Below are 19506 nucleotides of genomic sequence, written 5' to 3'. Positions count from 1 at the left end.
ATGTGCAAGCTGCAGCCCCCACTTCCTCAAATGCACTAACACAGCAGCGCCCATGCAGCTCCATGAACCAAGCCTGCAAACTGTTTCAGGGTGTGTGCATGTGCCGGTCTTAATACATGTTTGCACATTAGCAGGGAGCTAAATGCAGGTGGAGCTCAGGTGCTCTCCAAAGCCCTTGGAGGGATTGGGGGGGGGGAAATAAACTGGAAATAAACTGATATTTACATTGCACCTGGAAATTGAAGAGACTGAACTGGAAAATAAAAAAAGAGAAGTCCTTTGGGTTTCTCACAGAAGATCACAGGAAGTTGTTGGCAAACCAACGTCAACCGAGACGTTTTTTCTTCTTTCAAGTAAGCCCAGAAGGAAATTAAATATATATCTATAGCACGCACACACAATCTGTGGAGGAGATTCAGACCTGCAGTTCAGACACAGTTGGGCAAACCTTCCCGCCGCTGGAATTGGGATGTCTCTGAAGCTGCCACGGAATTGGGATCTCAACCTGAAGATGGACATGTCTAAAATAGGTAGGGCTGTTTTTTCTTGACTACATTTCTAGATGGTCCTCCCTCATTTTGTCCTCTCGACGACCCTGTGAGGGAGGCCAGGCTGAGACAGAATGACTGACCCAAGGTCACCCAATGAGCTTCCTGGCTGAATGGGGACTTGAACCCAGATTTCTCTGGCCCTTGTCCAACGCTCTTGCTGCTTTTGTTTCCTTAATCTCTTGCGTGTATCAAGGACTGCTTGGGTTTCGTGAGAACTTGGAAGTGAAGCTCCCCCTTTTAGCCAAAGGCAGACTTCCTCTGCTGTTTACAAACCTCTGCACAGCATTTTCCCCAGGCCGTTTTGGGCCCAGGAGCCACGTCTACAAAAAGATTTCCAGATTAGCTTGCCTCCTTATCTCAGACATGTTGCATGTCTTTTTTTAAAAAATAATTTTTATTAACCGGCCAATCAAATCAAATCAAATCACATCACATAAATTCCGAATTACAAAGCTGAATTTTAAATTTTGTTGGGGAGACCCATATTTCAAGATGCTTGTCTTTTCTACGCATCTTATGATCTGATGCAGTGTCAGCGTTTCAGCTTTTAATTCTCTTTTTATATATAAAAAGGAGGAAGTTGGATTTTTCGCCCTTTTGATTCTGCAAATGAGCAGGCGGTGGTCACTTGAGGGGACGAAGTTTCTGTACTCTGAAGTTCTGTCCTCCTCTTTGAGCTCTTCCCCCCAAACTTTGCCACTCCGTGCTCATCTACATCATGTCATTATTCTTCAGTTTCACCTGTGTCTTTCTGGCGACCTCACAGCTTCTGAACAGAGGGAGCAAATGTTTCTCCCCAGGGCCTCTGTGACTATAGGGACCCCAGGCAGAAGGATTAACCACAGCAGTTCTGCAAGAGAAAAATATTTGCATGTCTGTTGGCATCACTTGAATAAGCCCCTGAGGGAAGGGAGAAGATCTTGCAGCAGAAGAAAGGTCCTAAAGGTCATACTCTCCTCTCCTGCTGCTCCCTGGTCTCTCTCTCACACAGGTGGGGCTCTAGGTCCTCATAATTGGGGTGTGAAAGCAGCCGCCCCATCTCCCATCTGTCCTCAGCGCCTGACACTCTCAGATCTGCTGCTTCTGTGAGTTGAAACACAGGACCTGCTGCAACGGCCTGTAGCCATGGCGGCAGTGGGCCATATTAGGGGCTGGTCTACCTGTGTCCTGTGCTCTTTCCAAGGTGGAAAAAGGTGCCAACTCCTCAGGGCCAAGGGAGCTTTGGTCCCCCCAATAAAATATTTGAGGGGGCTGCCCACACAAGTTGATGGGCATTGCCATTAAAATGGTGTGTGTGACCATGTCATGTGATTGATTATGTGGGGTGGGGCTTTGTTGTTGTTGTTTAGTCGTTTAGTCGTGTCCGACTCTATGTGACCCCCTGGACCAGAGCACGCCAGACACTCCTGTCTTCCACTGCCTCCCGCAGTTTGGTCAAACTCATGCTGGTAGCTTCAAGAACACTATCCAACCATCTCGTCTTCTGTAGTCCCCTTCTCCTTGTGCCCTCCATCCTTCCCAACATCAGGGTCTTTTCCAGGGAGTCTTCTCTTCTCATGAGGTGGCCAAAGTATTGGAGCCTCAGCTTCAGGATCTGTCCTTCCAGTGAGCACTCAGGGCTGATTTCCTTCAGAATGGAGAGGTTTGATCTTCTTGCAGTCCATGGGACTCTCAAGAGTCTCCTCCAGCACCAGAATTCAAAAGCATCAATTCTTTGGCGATCAGCCTTCTTTATGGTCCAGCTCTCACTTCCAGGGTGGGGCCTACCTGCCCCCAATATTTTATTCAAGTTGGCACCCTGAGAGTGAGTCTTATCTTTCCTACCTGCTTTGCACAAACTGTCTCTTTTTGGGGGTGGGCACACTGTGGAGCAAAACATTCTTCTGCATTAGTGCTGCCAAACCTTTTTATGCCATTCTGTATAAGTTTCTAAATGTGACCAAGCCCTTTGTTACTTGAAGTGTGTCCCCCAAAGCATAGGAGATGTAGGAGGGGTGATGCTATAGCAAGCAGGGTGTGCAAAACGAGTAAGTCTGGCTCCTCCGCTGCAATCAATAAACCCACGTCAGCTGTGCTAAATCCAGGGGCACTTTAGTCTGAGTAACGGCACCAACCATCGTGCTATTTAGCACGTTCTCTCTGCTTCTCTTGACGTGGAGAAGGTCATCACGAAATAAACTGAGAAAAGGTTTCACAAAATAACGGATGTTTCCAGCACTAAGGTTTTTTTGCTGAGCGCCTTGAAAACACGAAGCACTGCTTCTTCCTGCTTCTGTTTTGAGAGCCTGCGACAGGAAGCACCCGGAAATGGCCTGCAGCCGACATTTCGTCTCTGAGCCGTTTTTTTCAGTGTGCAGAAAATGCCATCAAGGCATGGGCATGTTACCTGCAGTTTCCTCTCAAACTGAAATATGAGGTGCACATTTTGCAGCTCTGTATGAACATGCTCTTATATCTGTACGTTCTGTTGCAAGCCTATTTGCATTTGTTCCTCCATTGTTTTCGCCGTCAGTTCTTTTGGAATCAGCGGTGGGCTGGGGGGCATCAAAGCAGTCCAGAAGGCAGCCCACAGGTTGAGATTTCCTGCTGCACAAAGAACCACAGTATTAGAATGGCAAAACAAACTCTGCGAATTTGTAGAAGTGGCAAAATTGACAGCAATTATTAGAGGTCGCTCAAATCAGAGAATAATCAAAAAGTGGGATGGAGTGAAAAAATATTGTTTCAGAATTGAATTGAAATATTAATAGATAATGTGTAAAACGTGCAGGGGTAAGCAAGAAAATAACAATAGAAATAACTGAATAATTATTAAATTATAACAACACAATAAGATAGAAGAAATAAAATATTGAGATCACACATGGGTGAAGGGGAGTGGGGGGCATGTGGGAATCTATAATACTATTTATAATATAAATTTCTTACCTGCGATGTATTTACATATAGCAAAGGGAAGCCTAGAGTAATGATGTATATTTTAATTTAGGTAATCTATGTAATAGACTTAGGGACGCGGGTGGCGCTGTGGGTTAAAGCCTCAGTGCCTAGGGCTTGCCGATCGAAAGGTCGGCGGTTCGAATCCCTGCGGCGGGGTGCGTTCCCGCTGTTCGGTCCCAGCGCCTGCCAACCTAGCAGTTCGAAAGCACCCCCGGGTGCAAGTAGATAAATAGGGACCGCTTAATAGCGGGAAGGTAAACGGCGTTTCCGTGTGCGGCTCTGGCTCGCCAGAGCAGCGATGTCACGCTGGCCACGTGACCCGGAAGTGTCTCTGGACAGCGCTGGCCCCCGGCCTCTTGAGTGAGATGGGCGCACAACCCTAGAGTCTGTCAAGACTGGCCCGTATGGGCAGGGGTACCTTTATGTAATAGACTTATGTTGGAAAACAAATATGGATTTTGAATTTGAAAAGAAAAAAAAAAAGAGAACCAGCTAAGCAGCTGCTAGAGCAGGGGTGGGCAAGGTTTACCAGCCAGGGGCCAGATCACTCCCATGGAGATTGTCCGCGGGCCAGACTGGCACAGCACGATGCTAGAAATCACTTCTGCACATGCCCAGACACCGAAAATTGCGCCTGGGCAGAAGCAATTTTCAGCGTCTGGACATGCGCGGACACGGTTTCTGGTATCTGCACATGCGCAGATGTGATTTTTGGCACCGCTTGGTGAGTCCCCGCACCGCACTGTGCTGATTTAGTGCAGCACCGGGGGGGGGGTACTCGCCGAGTGGGTGGCTCGGTTTGGGGGCAGTTTGTGGGATGGTAAAATGGTCTTCATGGGCCACATCGGCCCAAGGGCGACACATCGCCTACCCCTGTGCTAGAGTGCAGACTTCAGAGAGGCACAGCTACTGACATTTGAGTGGCACAGTTTTATACAGATTAGTTTTTGTTATATCCTATCAATTTCGGATACTTTGTTTTTATTTTATATTTTGAAAGCTCTGACTTATAAAATAATAATAATAATAATAATAATAATAATAATAATAATAATAATAATATTTTATTTATATCCCGCCCTACCCAGCCAAAGCCGGGCTCAGAGCGGCTAACAACAGTAAAAATAGCACAGTTTACATAAAACCACAGTTGATTAATTGAAATACATTCTAAAATCAATTCAGAATCAAATTAATGGCAACCATTGGGCTAGAGTTCTGTGAGGATTACAGAAGGAGAGACGGGGTCAGACTGTGCCTTGGCCAAAGGCCTCATGGAACAGCTCTGTCTTGCAGGCCCTGCGGAAAGATGTAAAGTCCCACAGGGCCCTAGTCTCTTGTGACAGAGCGTTCCACCAGATTGGGGCCACAGCCGAAAAAGCCCTGGCTCTGGTTGAGGCCAGTCTAACCTCCCTGTGGCCCGGGACCTCCAAGATGTTTTTATTTGAAGACCGTAAGTTCCTCTGTGGGACATACCAGGAGAGGCGGTCCCGTAGGTACGAGGGTCCTAGGCCGTATAGGGCTTTAAAGGCTAAAACCAGAACCTTAAACCTGATCCTGTACCCCACTGGGAGCCAGTGCAGCTGGTATAGCACCGGATGAATGTGATCTCGCAGCGATGACCCCATAAGGAGTCTCGCCGCAGCATTCTGCACCCGCTGGAGTTTCTGGGTCAGTCTCAAGGGCAGCCCCACGTAGAGCGAGTTACAATAATCCAGTCTGGAGTGACGATTGTGTGGATCACAGTGGCTAGGTCAGGGCGAGAGAGGTAAGGAGCCAACTGCTTAGCTTGGCGGAGATGGAAAAATGCCGCCTTTGTTATAGCTGAAATCTGTGCTTCTGTATAAATTACTTGGAATGCTGGAAGATTGAAGAGAGATAAAAGAAAGCCCATCCATAGCTCAGCTATAGAACTTGCTCCCATAGGACCAACCTAAATGGCTTTAAAGAAAGGTTAGATGAATTCATAGAGGGGAGGACTATTGATGGCTCTGCTCTGCCTCTACAGTCAGAGGCTTTTCATAGAATCATAGAATCATAGAGTTGGAAGAGACCACAAGGGCCATCGAGTCCAACCCCCTGCCAAGCAGGAAACACCATCAGAGCACTCCTGACATATGGTTGTCAAGCCTCTGCTTAAAGACCTCCAAAGAAGGAGACTCCACCACACTCCTTGGCAGCAAATTCCACTGTTGAACAGCTCTTACTGTCAGGAAGTTCTTCCTAATGTTTAGGTGGAATCTTCTTTCTTGTAGTTTCCCCTCCTTTCCTTTTATTTCCCCCTCCCTTTCTCTTCTCACCTCCTCATTTCTCCTTCTAACTTGAACACTGGCACAACTTGATCACAGCCTGCTAAACTGATTATCTGTCTATGATTTTTCACGTGTTCTATAAATATTTCCCATCCCTCCTCAAACCTTTTATCATCCCCGTTCGCGGGAGAAATTTCGCATGCGTTGTGTGGAAGGTCTGTATAGTTCAAGCTCTAGTTTTCCCAGTAGTGATGTATGGAAGTGAGAGCTGGACCATAAAGAAGGCTGATCGCCAAAGAATTGATGCCTTTGAATTGTGGTGCTGGAGGAGACTCTTGAGAGGCCCATGGACTGCAAGAAGACCAGACCCCCCCACTCCAAAGGAGATCAGCCCTGAGTGCTCACTGGAAGGACAGATCCCGAAGCTGAGACTCCAATACTTTGGCCACCCCATGAGAAGAGAAGACTCCCTGGAAAAGACCCCAATGCTGGGAAAGATGGAGGGCACAAGGAGAAGGGGACGACAGAGGGCGAGATGGTGGGACAGCGCCCTCCACGCTACCAGCATGAGCCTGACCAAACTGCGGGAGGCGGGGGAAGACAGGAGGGCCTGGTGTGCTCTGGCTTTTGAATACCAGTTGCTCTGAAACTCACAGGAGGGGTAGAGTTGCCCTTGTGCCTGAATCCTGCTTTTGGGTTTGCAACAGGCCACTGTGAAAACAAGGTGCTGGATTAGACGGGCCATTGACCTGATCCAACAGGCTTTTCTTACATTCTTAAAAACAACAACAACAGCCCTTTTCGCTGCAATATTTTCCACCCCACCCCCTTGCAGACGTTTGTGCTTCTGGGAAACAGTGTTTTCCCCAGCAGAGGAAACAGCTCTGGGAGGTTTAGATCAGAAAATGGTTCTTCTCCAGAAAATGGTTCTTTTCTTTAAAGGAAAAGACCCGATTATGGATCTCTGGTGTCTCGCCTCGATTGGGGCTTTGTGTGACAGATCAACGAAGCTCCCGCTTCGCACAAGCTGGGTGGCTTATCCTGTCGCCGTTTGTTCTTCCTGCAGCTTTTTCAGCCAAAAGGCTGATAATGACAAAGGCAATGAACTCCAAATGCCGAGGATCAGAGGAAGGAGACGATACGTTAATTCCACCTTACTTGATAAGACAAAAGATGAGCTTACAAAAGAAACACAAATGAGTGCAAATGAGTCAAAGGTGCCTGCGTCTCACTTTCCCTCTCCTGCCTCCGTTATCACAGTAGTTTGTGTGTGTGGTTGAGCAATAACTCAACAAGCATTTGGACTGGACTGTTTGGAAACTTCACTTGCAGCTCAGATGCCATTTCTGGACATCGGAAGCTGCCCCATATGGAATCTGATCCTGACAGTAAGAGCTGTTCAACAGTGGAATTTGCTGCCAAGGAGTGTGGTGGAGTCTCCTTCTTTGGAGGTCTTTAAGCAGAGGCTTGACAACCATATGTCAGGAGTGCTCTGATGGTGTTTCCTGCTTGGCAGGGGGTTGGACTCGATGGCCCTTGTGGTCTCTTCCAACTCTATGATTCTATGATTCTATGATCCATGGTCCTTCCAGGCCAACTTCCACCAACTGCATACTCTCCAAAAAGCTTGGGACTACGACTCTCTTCAGATCCAGCATCCTAAAGTTGAGCCGGCTGGGGCTGATGGGAGTTGTAGTTCAAATCAGCATCACCATTATTTCATCATCTATACCCCGCCCACCTGGCTGGGTTTCCCCAGGCACTCTGGGCAGCTCCCAGCACAGAAAAATGTTTTGTTTTTTTTAAGAAAAGAGTCAACAACATCCCCAAGAACATCAGTGAGCTTACAGGGAACCAGGCAGAGGGCCTTCTTGGTGGTGGCGCCCTCCCTTCAGATGTGAAGGAAATAAGCAGCTATCTTATCTTTAAAAGACATCTGAAGGCAGCCCTGTTTAGGGGAGTTTTAAATATTTGATGCTGTATTGTTTTTAACACTCGATTGGGAGCTGCCCAGAGTGGCTGGGGAAACTCAGCCAGATGGCGGGGTATAAATAATAAATTATTATTATTGTTGTTGTTGTTGTTGTTGCCTGAAGCATCAGGCCAATGGCCCATCTAGTCCAACATCCGGTTCTCATGGTGCGCAACCAGATGCCCCAATGGGGAAACCCGCAAGCGGAATTTGAGCACAACAGACCTCTCCCCTCCTGTGGTTTCCAGCCAGGGGCGTAGCAAGGGGTGTGTGGTAGGTGTGGTCCGCCCTGGGTGTCCCCATTGAGGGGGGTGACAAAATGGCGGGCTGCACCGTGGGGCCTGCAGCGTGCCAGAGCCATGCGTCTCAGGCACCCGCAAGCTCCATGATGTCCGCCCACTGCTTCCCCCCTCCCCCAGCTATAGGGCGGCTGAGGCCCTGACCCCCGTGGCATGCCTCATCCCTAAGGGCACCATGCCACGCCCCACGCCCTGTCCTGTCCCTATGGGCACCGCGCACCCCATCCCACCCCTCCCTAAGGGCGCTGTGCACCCTGTTCCTATGGGTGCTGTGCACCCCGCCCAAGAGGCTTCCTCTGCCGCTGTTTCCACCAACTGGTATTCAGAAGCTTGGCTGCCTTGAACTGTGAAGGAAGAACATGGCCTTTGTGGCTTGGAGCCCTCGATAGCCCTCTCCTCCATGAATTTGCTTGGGTTTTCTGGTGAGAAATGTTAGGTACTGAAGTTCTCACCCTGGGCCAGCAGGGGATACTGTAGATAGTTATGCAAATAAGGGATCAGTGATTGGATAGTTTTAGAAAGTTGTTACAGTTACTTTGTACTGGAGCTCCATATAAGCAGGCTGACTGAACCCTTCAGTTCAGTTCTGTTCTGGCCTGTGAATAAACAAGAGCTGTTTGAAGAATCGCTGTGTCGTCTGATATGTTCACCCACAACTTAACAAGAAAGGAGCTTCTTTTTCTCATCCTTGCATCCGCCTCACCACGGGGGCAGCTCCAAGGGTTTAGGTATACAGTGGTACCTCGGGTTAAGAACTTAATTTGTTCTGGTGGTCCATTCTTAACCCGAAACTGTTCTTAACCTGAGGTACCTGAGGTACCACTTTAGCTAATGGGGTCTCCCGCTGCTGTTGCGCGATTTCTGTTCTCATCCTGAAGCAAAGTTCTTAACCTGAGGTACTATTTCTGGGTTAGCGGAGTCTGTAACCTGAAGCGTCTGTAACCCGAAGTACCACTGTACACACTTTCCATGTATACACAGAACCCTTGCTGGAACAGAACCCCTGTGTAAGACGCATTTGCACTGCGTTGAATTCACATCTTCTTCTTTTGCCCACAACCTGATCCATAAACCTCCAGCAGAGGGAGCTCATTAGCTAATAATGATACTTAACCTTTACAGAGCGGCTATTAGCGGCTATTAAAGGCTTAAGGGATTAGCGGATTAGCTGCTAAAAGGCTATTAGCGGCTATTAAAGGCTTAAGGGATTAGCGGATTAGCTGCTAAAAGGCTATTAGCGGATTAGATCAGCTGATAAGTGGCTTAGATCAGCTGTTCAGCGGCTTAGCGAACAGCTGTTAAGCGGCTTAGGGGCTTGGGAAAAAGGCTGGGAGGGGGAAAAAACCCCCAGGAATCGCAAGACATTTTCGTCTTGCGAAGCAAGCCCATAGCAAATTCGTTTTGCGAAGCACCTCCAAAACGGAAAACCCTTTCGTCTAGCGGGTTTTCCGTCTTGCGAGGCATTCGTCTTGCGGGGCACCACTGTATTATTGTTGTTATTATTATTATTATTATTATTATTATTATTATTATTATTATTATATTTTTGGACCTAATAGGAATCTAAAGCCATTTTATTTGTTTTTATCTTATATTTTGGAAATGTACATCCAGGGTTTTTTCCTTTAATTTTTAGGGGGCCCCCAAAAGAATGGGGCCCTAGACTATAGCTTTGGACTATAGCAACACAACAGAAATATAAAAAACTGCATGGCATGGCGGAAGTGGATAGAGAAAGGTCCCCACCCCACCCCATTTCCCATAGGAGGCTGCCATGGCCACCAGCCAAGATGGCTTATAAAAGTTGTTGGCATCCGTCTGTCTCAAGAGACAATGGAGTGCACCTCCGGGGGTGAAGTTAAACTGCTTTGTTAGATGCTACAACCAAGTGATGGGGCCCTCCAGGCAACTGGATGGGTCTTCCCTCCACAAGCACCCATAGCTGCTAGGAAGGAGAACAATAGCAAGAGAGAGAGTGTGGGTGAGCTGAGCTGGAAGAAGGCTGGCCGCTAGAGACACAGGGACCTGCTAGTTCTGTGCTGAATCCAAAGCTGCAACTAATGGAGAAGAAAGATCTGTTGGGGTGTGAATGCTGTGAGCCCCACAGTCTTATGCTCAGGTTGTGTGTTGACAACATCAGAAACACTGAAGGCAGTGAAGGTCCTGTGTGAGTGCCTGGAGGCGGTTGGAGGATGGATGGCAGCTAACGGATTGAGGTTGAATCCTGACAAGACAGAAGTACAGTAGTGCCTCGCAAGACGAAATTAATTCGTTTTGCGAGTCTCTTCGTCTAGCAGTTTTTTCGTCTTGCGAAGCGGCTTAGCGGCTTAGCGCTATTAGCGGTTTAGCGGCTATTAGCGGCTATTCAAGGCTTAAGGGATTAGCGGATTAGCTGCTAAAAGGCTATTAGCGGTTTAGCGGCTTAGAAAAAGGGGGTGGGGAGCGAAAAAAAATCTCAAGACTCGCAAGACATTTTCGTCTTGCGAAGCAAGCCCATAGGGAAATTCGTCCTGCGAAGCGCATCGAAAAACGGAAAACCCTTTCATCTAGCAGGTTTTCCGTCTTGCGAGGCATTCGTCTTGCGGGGTAGCACTGTACTGTTTTTAGGGGACAGGGGGCTGGCTAGTGTGGAGGACTCCCTGGTCCTGAAGGGGGTAACTGTGCCCCTGAAGGACCAGGTGCGCAGCCTGGGAGTCATTTTGGAGTCACAGCTGTCCATGGAGGCTCAGGTTAATTCTGTATCCAGGGCGGCTGTCTACAAGCTCCACTTGGTACACAGGCTGAGACCCTACCTGCCCGCGGACTGTCTCGCCAGAGTGGTGCATGCTCTAGTTATCTCCCGCTTGGACTACTGCAATGCGCTCTACGTGGGGCTACCTTTGAAGATGACCCGGAAACTGCAATTAATCCAGAATGCGGCAGCTAGACTGGTGACTGGGAGTGGCTGCCGGGACCACATAACACCAGTCCTGAGAGATCTGCATTGGCTCCCAGTACGTTTCTGAGCAAAATTCAAAGTGTTGGTGCTGACCTTTAAAGCCCTGAACGGCCTCGGTCCAGTATATCTGAAGGAGCGTCTCCACCCCCATCGTTCTGCCCAGACGCTGAGGTCCAGCGCTGAGGGCCTTCTGGCGGTTCCCTCATTGCGAGAAGTGAGGTTACAGGGAACCAGACAGAGGGTCTTCTCGGTAGTGGTGCCTGCCCTGTGGAACGCCCTCCCACCAGATGTGAAGGAAATAAGCAGCTATCTTATCTTTAAAAGACATCTGAAGGCAGCCCTGTTTAGGGAAGTTTTTAATATTTAGTGCTGTATTGTTTTTAACACTCGGTTGGGAGCTGCCCAGAGTGGCTGAGAAACTCAGCCAGATGGGTGGGGTATAAATAAATTATTATTATTATTATTATTATTATTATTATTATTATTATTATTAGTCTGTCTTAAGAGACAATGGAGTACATCATAGAATCATAGAGTTGGAAGAGACCACAAGGGTCATCGAGTCCAACCCCCTGCCAAGCAGGAAACAATATCAGAGCACTCCTGACATATGGTTGTCAAGCCTCTGCTTAAAGACCTCCAAAGAAGGAGACTCCACCACACTCCTTGGCAACAAATCCCACTGTCGAACAGCTCTTACTGTCAGGAAGTTCTTCCTAATGTTTAGGTGGAATCTTCTTTCTTGTAGTTTGGATCCATTGCTCCGTGTCCGCTTCTCTGGAGCAGCAGAAAACAACCTTTCTCCCTCCTCTATGTGACATCCTTTTATATATTTGAACATGGCTATCATATCACCCCTTACCCTCCTCATCTCCAGGCTAAACATGCCCAGCTCCCTTAGCCGTTCCTCATAAGGCATCGTTTCCAGGGGTGAAACCAAACTGCTGCGTTAGCTGCACTGAAGTGACCTCCCTGGGGCACACGCCATCCTGCTTTGCCCAGAGGACAAGATGCTCCTCTTGTCCTCACTGAAGTGGTCTAAAGGAAAGCAGAGCAAGACGCTTGGCACCAACAGGAGTTGCTGGAAGGAGGTGCACAAGGCACCATCCAGTCGCTTTAGGGACTCCACTCCAGATTTGCATAGGGTTTACTCCTTGGCCTTTTCTTCCTGCAAAGCAGTGGAGGTTTAGGACCAGAGTTTTCCTTTTCCTAACTGGCTTCCTTCCCAGGGGGATGAGCCCCATCTGCCCCTCACTTCCCTCCTACAGCACATGAGGAAACCACCTTTCTATGCCTAATAAGAGCCAGTGTGGTCTAGTGGTTAAGAGCGGTGGACTTGTAATCTGGGGAACTGGGTTCGCGTCTCCGCTCCTCCACCTGCAGCTGCTGGGTGACCTTGGGCCAGTCACACTTCTCTGAAGTCTCTCTGCCCCACTCACCTCACAGAGTGTTTGTTGTGGGGGAGGAAGGGAAAGGAGATTGTTAGCCGCTTTGAGACTCCTTAGGGTAGTGATAAAGCGGGATATCAAATCCAAACTCCTCCTCCTCCTCCTCCTCCTCTTCTTCTTCTTCTTCTTCTTGACAATTATTAAACCACCTTTCTGACCATTGGACCCACTCTTGGTCTCATCCGCTCAATCTGCTGGAGCTGTCTGCACACGTAGGGGGAAATAATCCCAAACTCACTGAGGGTTTGAGGCCCACTGGCTACCCTCACCTGGTTTAGTGGGCCAGTGAGAGCTGTTTCCTGGGGTGTGGCCACTGTCCCACGCTGACAGCCTTTAGGAGTCACAAGTGAGAGCTGGGGGGTCAAAAGTGTTCAAACTCCCCCAGAAGGAACATTCCTCCCCTCACACCCCCAAAGATAAAACAATAAAATTATCAATGAGAAGAATGAACAGCAATAATTTTAAACATTCAAAAGTTAAAATAACCGTAGACTAAAAACAGGTTAAAACTCCCATCAACTTTCTGAACATCTGATTAGGTTTAGAATCATGCAGTTGGAAGCAGCCCTGAGAGTCATCTGGTCCAACCCTTACAATGCAAGAATATTTTGCCCAGTGTGGCATTCCTGGCACGGGACACAAATGTCCTGCCCTGATTTTTCTTGGTGGCTGCCAAGGAAGGCCCCCGGCAGGTCTCCCTCATTTCGCATTTAATAAGAAAATCTGATGTCCTGGTTGGCAGCTTCTTTCGGTTGCCTGCATTTGTGAAGACAAACGCCCACGCAGGAAAAAGGAAGTCCATTTGAACAAATAGCTGCGGTGGCTTCCTTTCTCAAAGCTACGGGCTGCCGCGAGCCCCGCCATCCGCCAGCAATATCTCCTTGGACTCCCTCCTCTGCTCTTTGCTCCGTCGGTGCAATGGTGGGTTTTCCTCCCTGAGCCACTTCTGGGCCAGAAACGCCCCCTGGCTTTGCTCTCTCTGTGTGTGTGTGTGTTCTCCCTGCTCCAGCTCACTGCCTCTTGCTTCTCCCCCAGTCCGCTCCCAGAGCATGATGGCCGTCGACCCGAAGGGCTCAGGGAGCTGGCCCCATCCTCCCAACCTTCTGGAGCGGCCCCTGAAGGCCGGCTGGCTGAAGAAGCAGCGCTCCATCGTCAAGAACTGGCAGCAGAGGTACTTTGTCCTGAAAGGGCAGCACCTGTATTACTACAAGGATGAAGAGGACCTCAAGCCCCAGGTACTGTTCAGGAAGAGGGTCCAGAGGGATCGCCCTGGTGGTCTGGGCTCTCCATGGGCCAGGGGGAAAGAGCTCAGTCTCAGGAAGAACTGGCCCAGGATGTTCTGCCACCTGAGGCCCAACAGCCACCTGAGGTGACTGAAAATGGCCAGGGGAACCCCCGGTGCTCTGAAGGTGGAGAAAAAAGGAAGCTGGAGAGGAGCAGGTGGTGGGGCAGTGGGCGACAAGCACAGGAGGTGGCGAAGGGAGCGCCCTTGAGGCCCCCAGATCTGCTGCCCCTACCTACTGTCCCAAGCCAGCCGCCTGAGGCAACTGCCTCACAGAGCCCCATGAGTGGGCCGGCCCTGGTGGCAGGAGAGGCTGTGAAAGCAAAGTCAGTGAAGTTCTTATGAGGTGAGCTTGGGCGGGGGGCTGATTATATTGTTACACCTCAGAAGAGAGAGGCAAGATGGAGCAGCCCCCGAATTCTTCCCTGGCTCAGATTGAAATCCGAGCCGGAGAAGTGATTCTGGCTTGACTCCTGCAAGTTCTCTTCTGCCCCACCGGCAAGCTAGTGTAGCTGCTTTTCTCTGCTAGCTTGTATGGGGAGGAATCTTGCAGGGGCAAAATCCAAAGGGTGGCGGGGGGCTCTTTTTTTGCCCCTGTAGTGCAGATGTGGGAAGGGCAGGAGAGATGGGCAAACCATGGTTTGATGTAGCCTTCTTTTGAAACCAACCACTGTTGATTCGTGCTCTGGACAATATGACAAACTAAGATTCAGGGAAAGTGGGCAAAAGGGTGGAGGCAGCTGGTGGTCCTTCTCCTGGCTGTGGGGAGGGGCTGGGGCAGGGCTTGTGGAGGCTCCTCCTTGCTTATGCAGCTCTCACTATCACTATCCTGCAGCTCACATAAAGTGTGAACCAGATTCTGAACTTTAAACTTCTTTGGTCATGTTATCCGATATAAGGCCTTGTTGGTTTCCTCTGCATCTAGTGGCGTCTCACTGCTGACGTTGGCCACAACCCATATCTATCCTGTTGTTGCTTATGGAAAACTGCATTTTGATACATTCCCCCCCCCCCAACCCGGCTTCAATCTGAATTGAGAAGAACGATGACACAGCTGCATTTTTAGCTGGCAATGTGCACACAGCCTTGGTGGCATTTTCATGTTTTAAGCGCTGAACAAGCTGCCGGCGTCATAAGCTAAATATATACCCAGCTTCCTTCCCCATTTCACAGAGCAGCTGGTATTACACTGGTGGACTATATATTCTCCTTTTTTCATGATGTAGATTAAGATTCACGAAACCAGATTTTGTGACGCCGTCACCAGAAAGTTTGCTAGAAAACGCTTGTAGAATGTTTGCAAAATGATAAGCTGCCCCCTTAAGTGGATTCTACCACTGGGGAGCTCACTCTCACAAGCTTCAGTGGTAGGCAAATGTTTAATAGCATGAGTAAAATTCACCAAGGACAAGTCTTTTCAAAGGGCTCCTGAATAGAACCTCCATCTTCAAGAGAAGTCTATCTCTGAGTTTTAGACGCTGGGCACAGAGAGCGGTCACTGTCGCCTTTATGCCCCTGCCGCTGCTTCTCAGGGGCAGTGGGCTAACCATAAAATGGGGGCCTAGAACAGGGGTTGGCAAGGTTTACCTCGCGCGGAGATTGCTCCGTGGGTAGGTCATGTCTGCGTCTGAGCAGATGCGATTTCCAGTGTCTGCATCTGTGCAGACGTGATTTTCCATGCCACGGAAGCAAGTCCCCACTCTGCGCTGCGCCAGTTTAGCGCAGCACACGGGGACTCGCTGAGTGGGCAGCTCGGTTCGTGGGCGGCTCATGGGCCGTTTAAACGACCCCCTTGGGCCGCTTGTGGCCCATGGGCTGCAGGTTGCCAATCCCTGGCCCAGAAAGATGCACTTTGCTCTGACTCACCAAGACAGTTCTTTTTATCTTACTTTTCTGCACACTGCTGGGGGTGGGGAAAGGCCTTCCCTCCCACCCCAAACCAAATTGCCTCTAAAGACCCTCACTCATTGGCAGTGATCTTGTCAGCCCCTGCTCAAGAAACTCTTCACTGGGGTGCCGACTGACTTTTAATAAACAATGTGCCCCAAACAAATCATGACCCCCTAAAATAGAGGAACATGGGCCCAGATCCTGTGCTTTGAGCAGCAGGTCAAAATCTGCAGAGATCAGTAGGTAGTCACCTAGAATCACAGAATTGTAGAGCTGGAAGGGTTCCCAAGAGTAATCTGGCCCAACCCCTTGCCCTGCAGGAAGAAGCTTTCATGGTGTAGCAGTGGCGTAGCGTGGGTTGTCAGCACCCGGGGCAAGGCAAGTAATTTGCACCCCCCCCCGCTGCACTGTCCCTCCCCCAGATAGTCCCTCGCCCTCTCTCCGCTCCGCACCGCACCGCACGCCTGGCACCCTCCCCTCCACAGTGGGCGGTGACCCGGCGGTTCGGATCGGATTCGCACAGCCAGCACTGCAGTGAGAGAGAGTGAGTGAGCCAGGTAGGGGCAGAGAGCTGCGAGTGCGAGCGCGCCCCCCCGATGTTGCGCCCGGTGCGGCCGCCCCCCCCCGCACCCCCCACGCTACGCCACTGTGGTGTAGTGGAGATGAACTGCCATCAAAGGCGCAGGAGCAGGGGCTGGTTAAACAGTTGGCAGTGTTGCAGGAATTTATGTATATGTTGGGGAGGGGGTTGCCCCTCCAGCAGATATCATGCACATGCAGCCCCCTACCAAAATCAGCACAACCGCTTTTTGTGACTTTTGTGATTCATCCCCACAAAACACTTCATCACAGTTTCTTCCTATCTATTCAAAGGGCCTCTGCTGCACAATACCAAATGTAAGAATTCACTGATAAATGTATCTATGTACTGGCTCACTGGGAAAACTTCAGAAATTCATATAGACATGTGAGCTCAGCTACTCAGCAGCCCCTCTGCCTGAGTGATAATCCCTGGCATCCTGATACCTGAGTGCCAGACAGGTAGCCATTCCAGAAATAACAAACCCAGATGAAGACAAAAGGGTGTGATTAACTTGGCTGGGAAACAGGGAAATATAAATACAGTGGTACCTCTAGATACGAACAGGATCCATTCCGGAGCCCTGTTCGCATCTAGAGGTAAACCTAAGTAGCGGTGGCACGTCTGCGCACGCGCGCTTTGTTTTTCGCCACTTCTGCGCATGCGCGTGACGTCATTTTGAGCGGCTGCGCATGCGCAAGCGGCGAAACCCGGAAGTAACGCTCTCCATTACTTCCGGGTTGCTGAGGAGCATATTTAACCCGAGGTATGACTGTATCTAGGGACGTGGGTAGCGTTGTGGGTTAAACCACAGAGCCTAGGACTTGCTGATCAGAAGGTTGGCGGTTCGAATCCCTGCAACGGGGTGAGCTCCCATTGCTCAGTCCCAGCTCCTGCCCACCTAGCAGTTCGAAAGCACATCAAAGTGCAAGTAGATAAATAGGTACCGCTCCAGCGGGAAGGTAAACGGTGTTTCCGTGCGCTGCTCTGGTTCGCCAGAAGCGGCTTAGTCATGCTGGCCAAATGACCCGGAAGCTACCTCGGCCAATAAAGCGAGATGAGCGCCGCAACCCCAGAGTCGGCCACGACTGGACCTAATGGTCAGGGGTCCCTTTACCTTTTTATGACTGTATCTCTTTTGTTATACTTGATGGGTGTTTGGTGGAGGGCAAGGGGAACCATGGGGCAGGGTCCAGGATGCTCAGATTACTGCCACCAGACCTCCCCTTTCATGATGTAACCATGATGTATTAGTGATGTAGGTTGGGGGGCTGTAACATGGGGATTAAGGTAAGGTAAAGGTACCCCTGCCCGTACGGGCCAGTCTTGACAGACTCTAGGGTTGTGCGCCCATCTCACTCAAAGAGGCCAAGGGCCAGCGCTGTCTGAAGACACTTCCGGGTCACGTGGCCAGCGTGACATCGCTGCTCTGGCAAGCCAGAGCCGCACACGGAAACGCCGTTTACCTTCCCGCTAGTAAGCGGTCCCTATTTATCTACTTGCACCCAGGGGTGCTTTCGAACTGCTAGGTTGGCAGGCGCTGGGACCGAACAGCGGGAGCGCACCCCGCCACGGGGATTCGAACCGCCGACCTTTCGATCGGCAAGCCCTAGGCACTGAGGCTTTAACCCACAGCACCACCCGCGTCCCGGTAACATGGGGATTAGCAGCTAATAAAAGTTTGGGGGCTCTTTTGTTCTGGGCTTCCATCTTGTTCCACCTTGTGGCAGCCGGGAGTCCTGTTGCGACAGTCTTCAATAAAGACCAAGCCTACTGGCTGCTGTTTTGCTCTGGTACTCCTGGCTGGTGTCCTTGTTCTTTGTCCAAGGGAGCCCTCTGATTTCTCCGTTAACAGCAGTCTCATCTGCCTGAATCTGCTCGGCTTCTCTGCCCCCACCAATATAGTTCCTCTCTTCTGATTTCACTTCCCATTTGCACAGGTCCGTCCTGGGTCTCGCTCCACCCACACGTCTGCTTCAACCTCCTTCTGCCTTTGACTTCTGCCACAGTGTTTCCTGTGGCAGGAAAAGACCGTGCAGCCCCACACACTTAATCTGTCACACCCACGAGTTATCTGGCAATGATGTGCAATCTTCACAATAAAAATACTTTGCACCTTTTTATTTTTAAGTGCAATACAGTTGAGTAACCATGAAAACACCCAAGGCAGCCCTTGCTACCAGTTCGGCTCAAATCATCTGCCTTTTCCTCGTGACTGCCCTGACTCATGACGTTGTCGTCTGAGCTCTTCCTTCGGCATGAAGAAAAAGCTGCGTCTCCCTTCATTGGGGCAGGGTTGAAATTCCACCTTGCCTGCCCCCCGCCACCCAGTTTCTCAAAAATATTTTCCCCTTGCAAAAAACAGGGACTGATTTTCTGTTCCTTTCTGGATGAGGGAGTGGGGAGTAATAGAATCATCGAATCGTAAATTTGGAAGGGACCCTAAGGGCCATCTAGTCCAACCCTCTGCAGTGCTGGAATCACAGCTGAAGAATCAGTGACAGGCCTGGCCATCCAAACTCTGTTTTAGAAACTTCCAGCAAAGAAGAGTCCAGCACCTTCCAAGGGAGTCCATTCAACTGTTTGTTTTCAAAGATCTTTATTGAAACTTAACATATATACATAATAACCAAAATTTCCAATGATTCCCTGACATAAAATATAATATCTAAATTACAACAGTTGAATACACTTAATTATAAAACTCATCTCCCACCCTCTACTTCACTCCACAGCAATTCAACTTCTGTATATTTCTTTCTACCACTTTTTCCTTGCATTTTATAATAAATTATTTTTGTTAAATTCTGATTTTTCTTTATTTGTTTTGTTATTACTTACATTTTTTATTCTAAGCCTATTAACATGTAATTTTTAGAACAATATTTTGACACATAATCTTCGAAATACTTCCACTCCATTCTTAACTTTTGATTTGATTGATATCTTATAATTGGAGTTAATTTTGCCAATTCTATATACTCACTTAATGTACAAATCATAAAATATTGCTTTATGTTTCACACTTGCTGCTGTTTCTGGTTTCAGGGATCGATACGCCTTCATGGAAGTTCCGTCAGGGAGGTGGCAGCCACGGGCTCTGACGAAGCGGGGAGATTTATCTTTGAAATCATCCAAGGTGAGCAGCCCTCAATGGCATGGCAATTTCAGACTCAGGTAGGTAGCCATGTTGGTCTCATGCAGTAAGGTAAAGGGACCCCTGACCGTTAGGTCCGGTCATGGCTGACTCTGGGGTTGCGGCGCTCATCTCGCTTTATTGGCCGAGGGAGCCGGTGTACAGCTTCCGGGTCATATGGCCAGCATGACTAAGCCGCTTCTGGCAAATCGAGATGA

The 19506-nt window shown here is 49.3% G+C and overlaps 1 protein-coding gene across 1 annotated transcript in view; it reads left to right on the top strand.

The window, feature by feature from the left end:
• The window catches only part of ARHGAP25 (Rho GTPase activating protein 25), a 34866-nt gene continuing 15360 nt past the window's right edge, over nucleotides 1-19506 (top strand). Inside the window, exons 1-3 of the mRNA XM_083453955.1 lie at nucleotides 1-530; nucleotides 13436-13635; nucleotides 19201-19291. Coding sequence (XP_083310081.1) covers nucleotides 470-530; nucleotides 13436-13635; nucleotides 19201-19291 — 352 coding nt within the window. The 5' untranslated portion in view covers nucleotides 1-469. The remainder of the gene's footprint in view (nucleotides 531-13435; nucleotides 13636-19200; nucleotides 19292-19506) is intronic.

This window comes from Podarcis tiliguerta (assembly GCF_965153285.1).
Source record: "Podarcis tiliguerta genome assembly, chromosome: 8".
NCBI lineage: Eukaryota > Metazoa > Chordata > Lepidosauria > Squamata > Lacertidae > Podarcis > Podarcis tiliguerta.
This window is presented reverse-complemented; position numbering and strand designations above follow the sequence as displayed.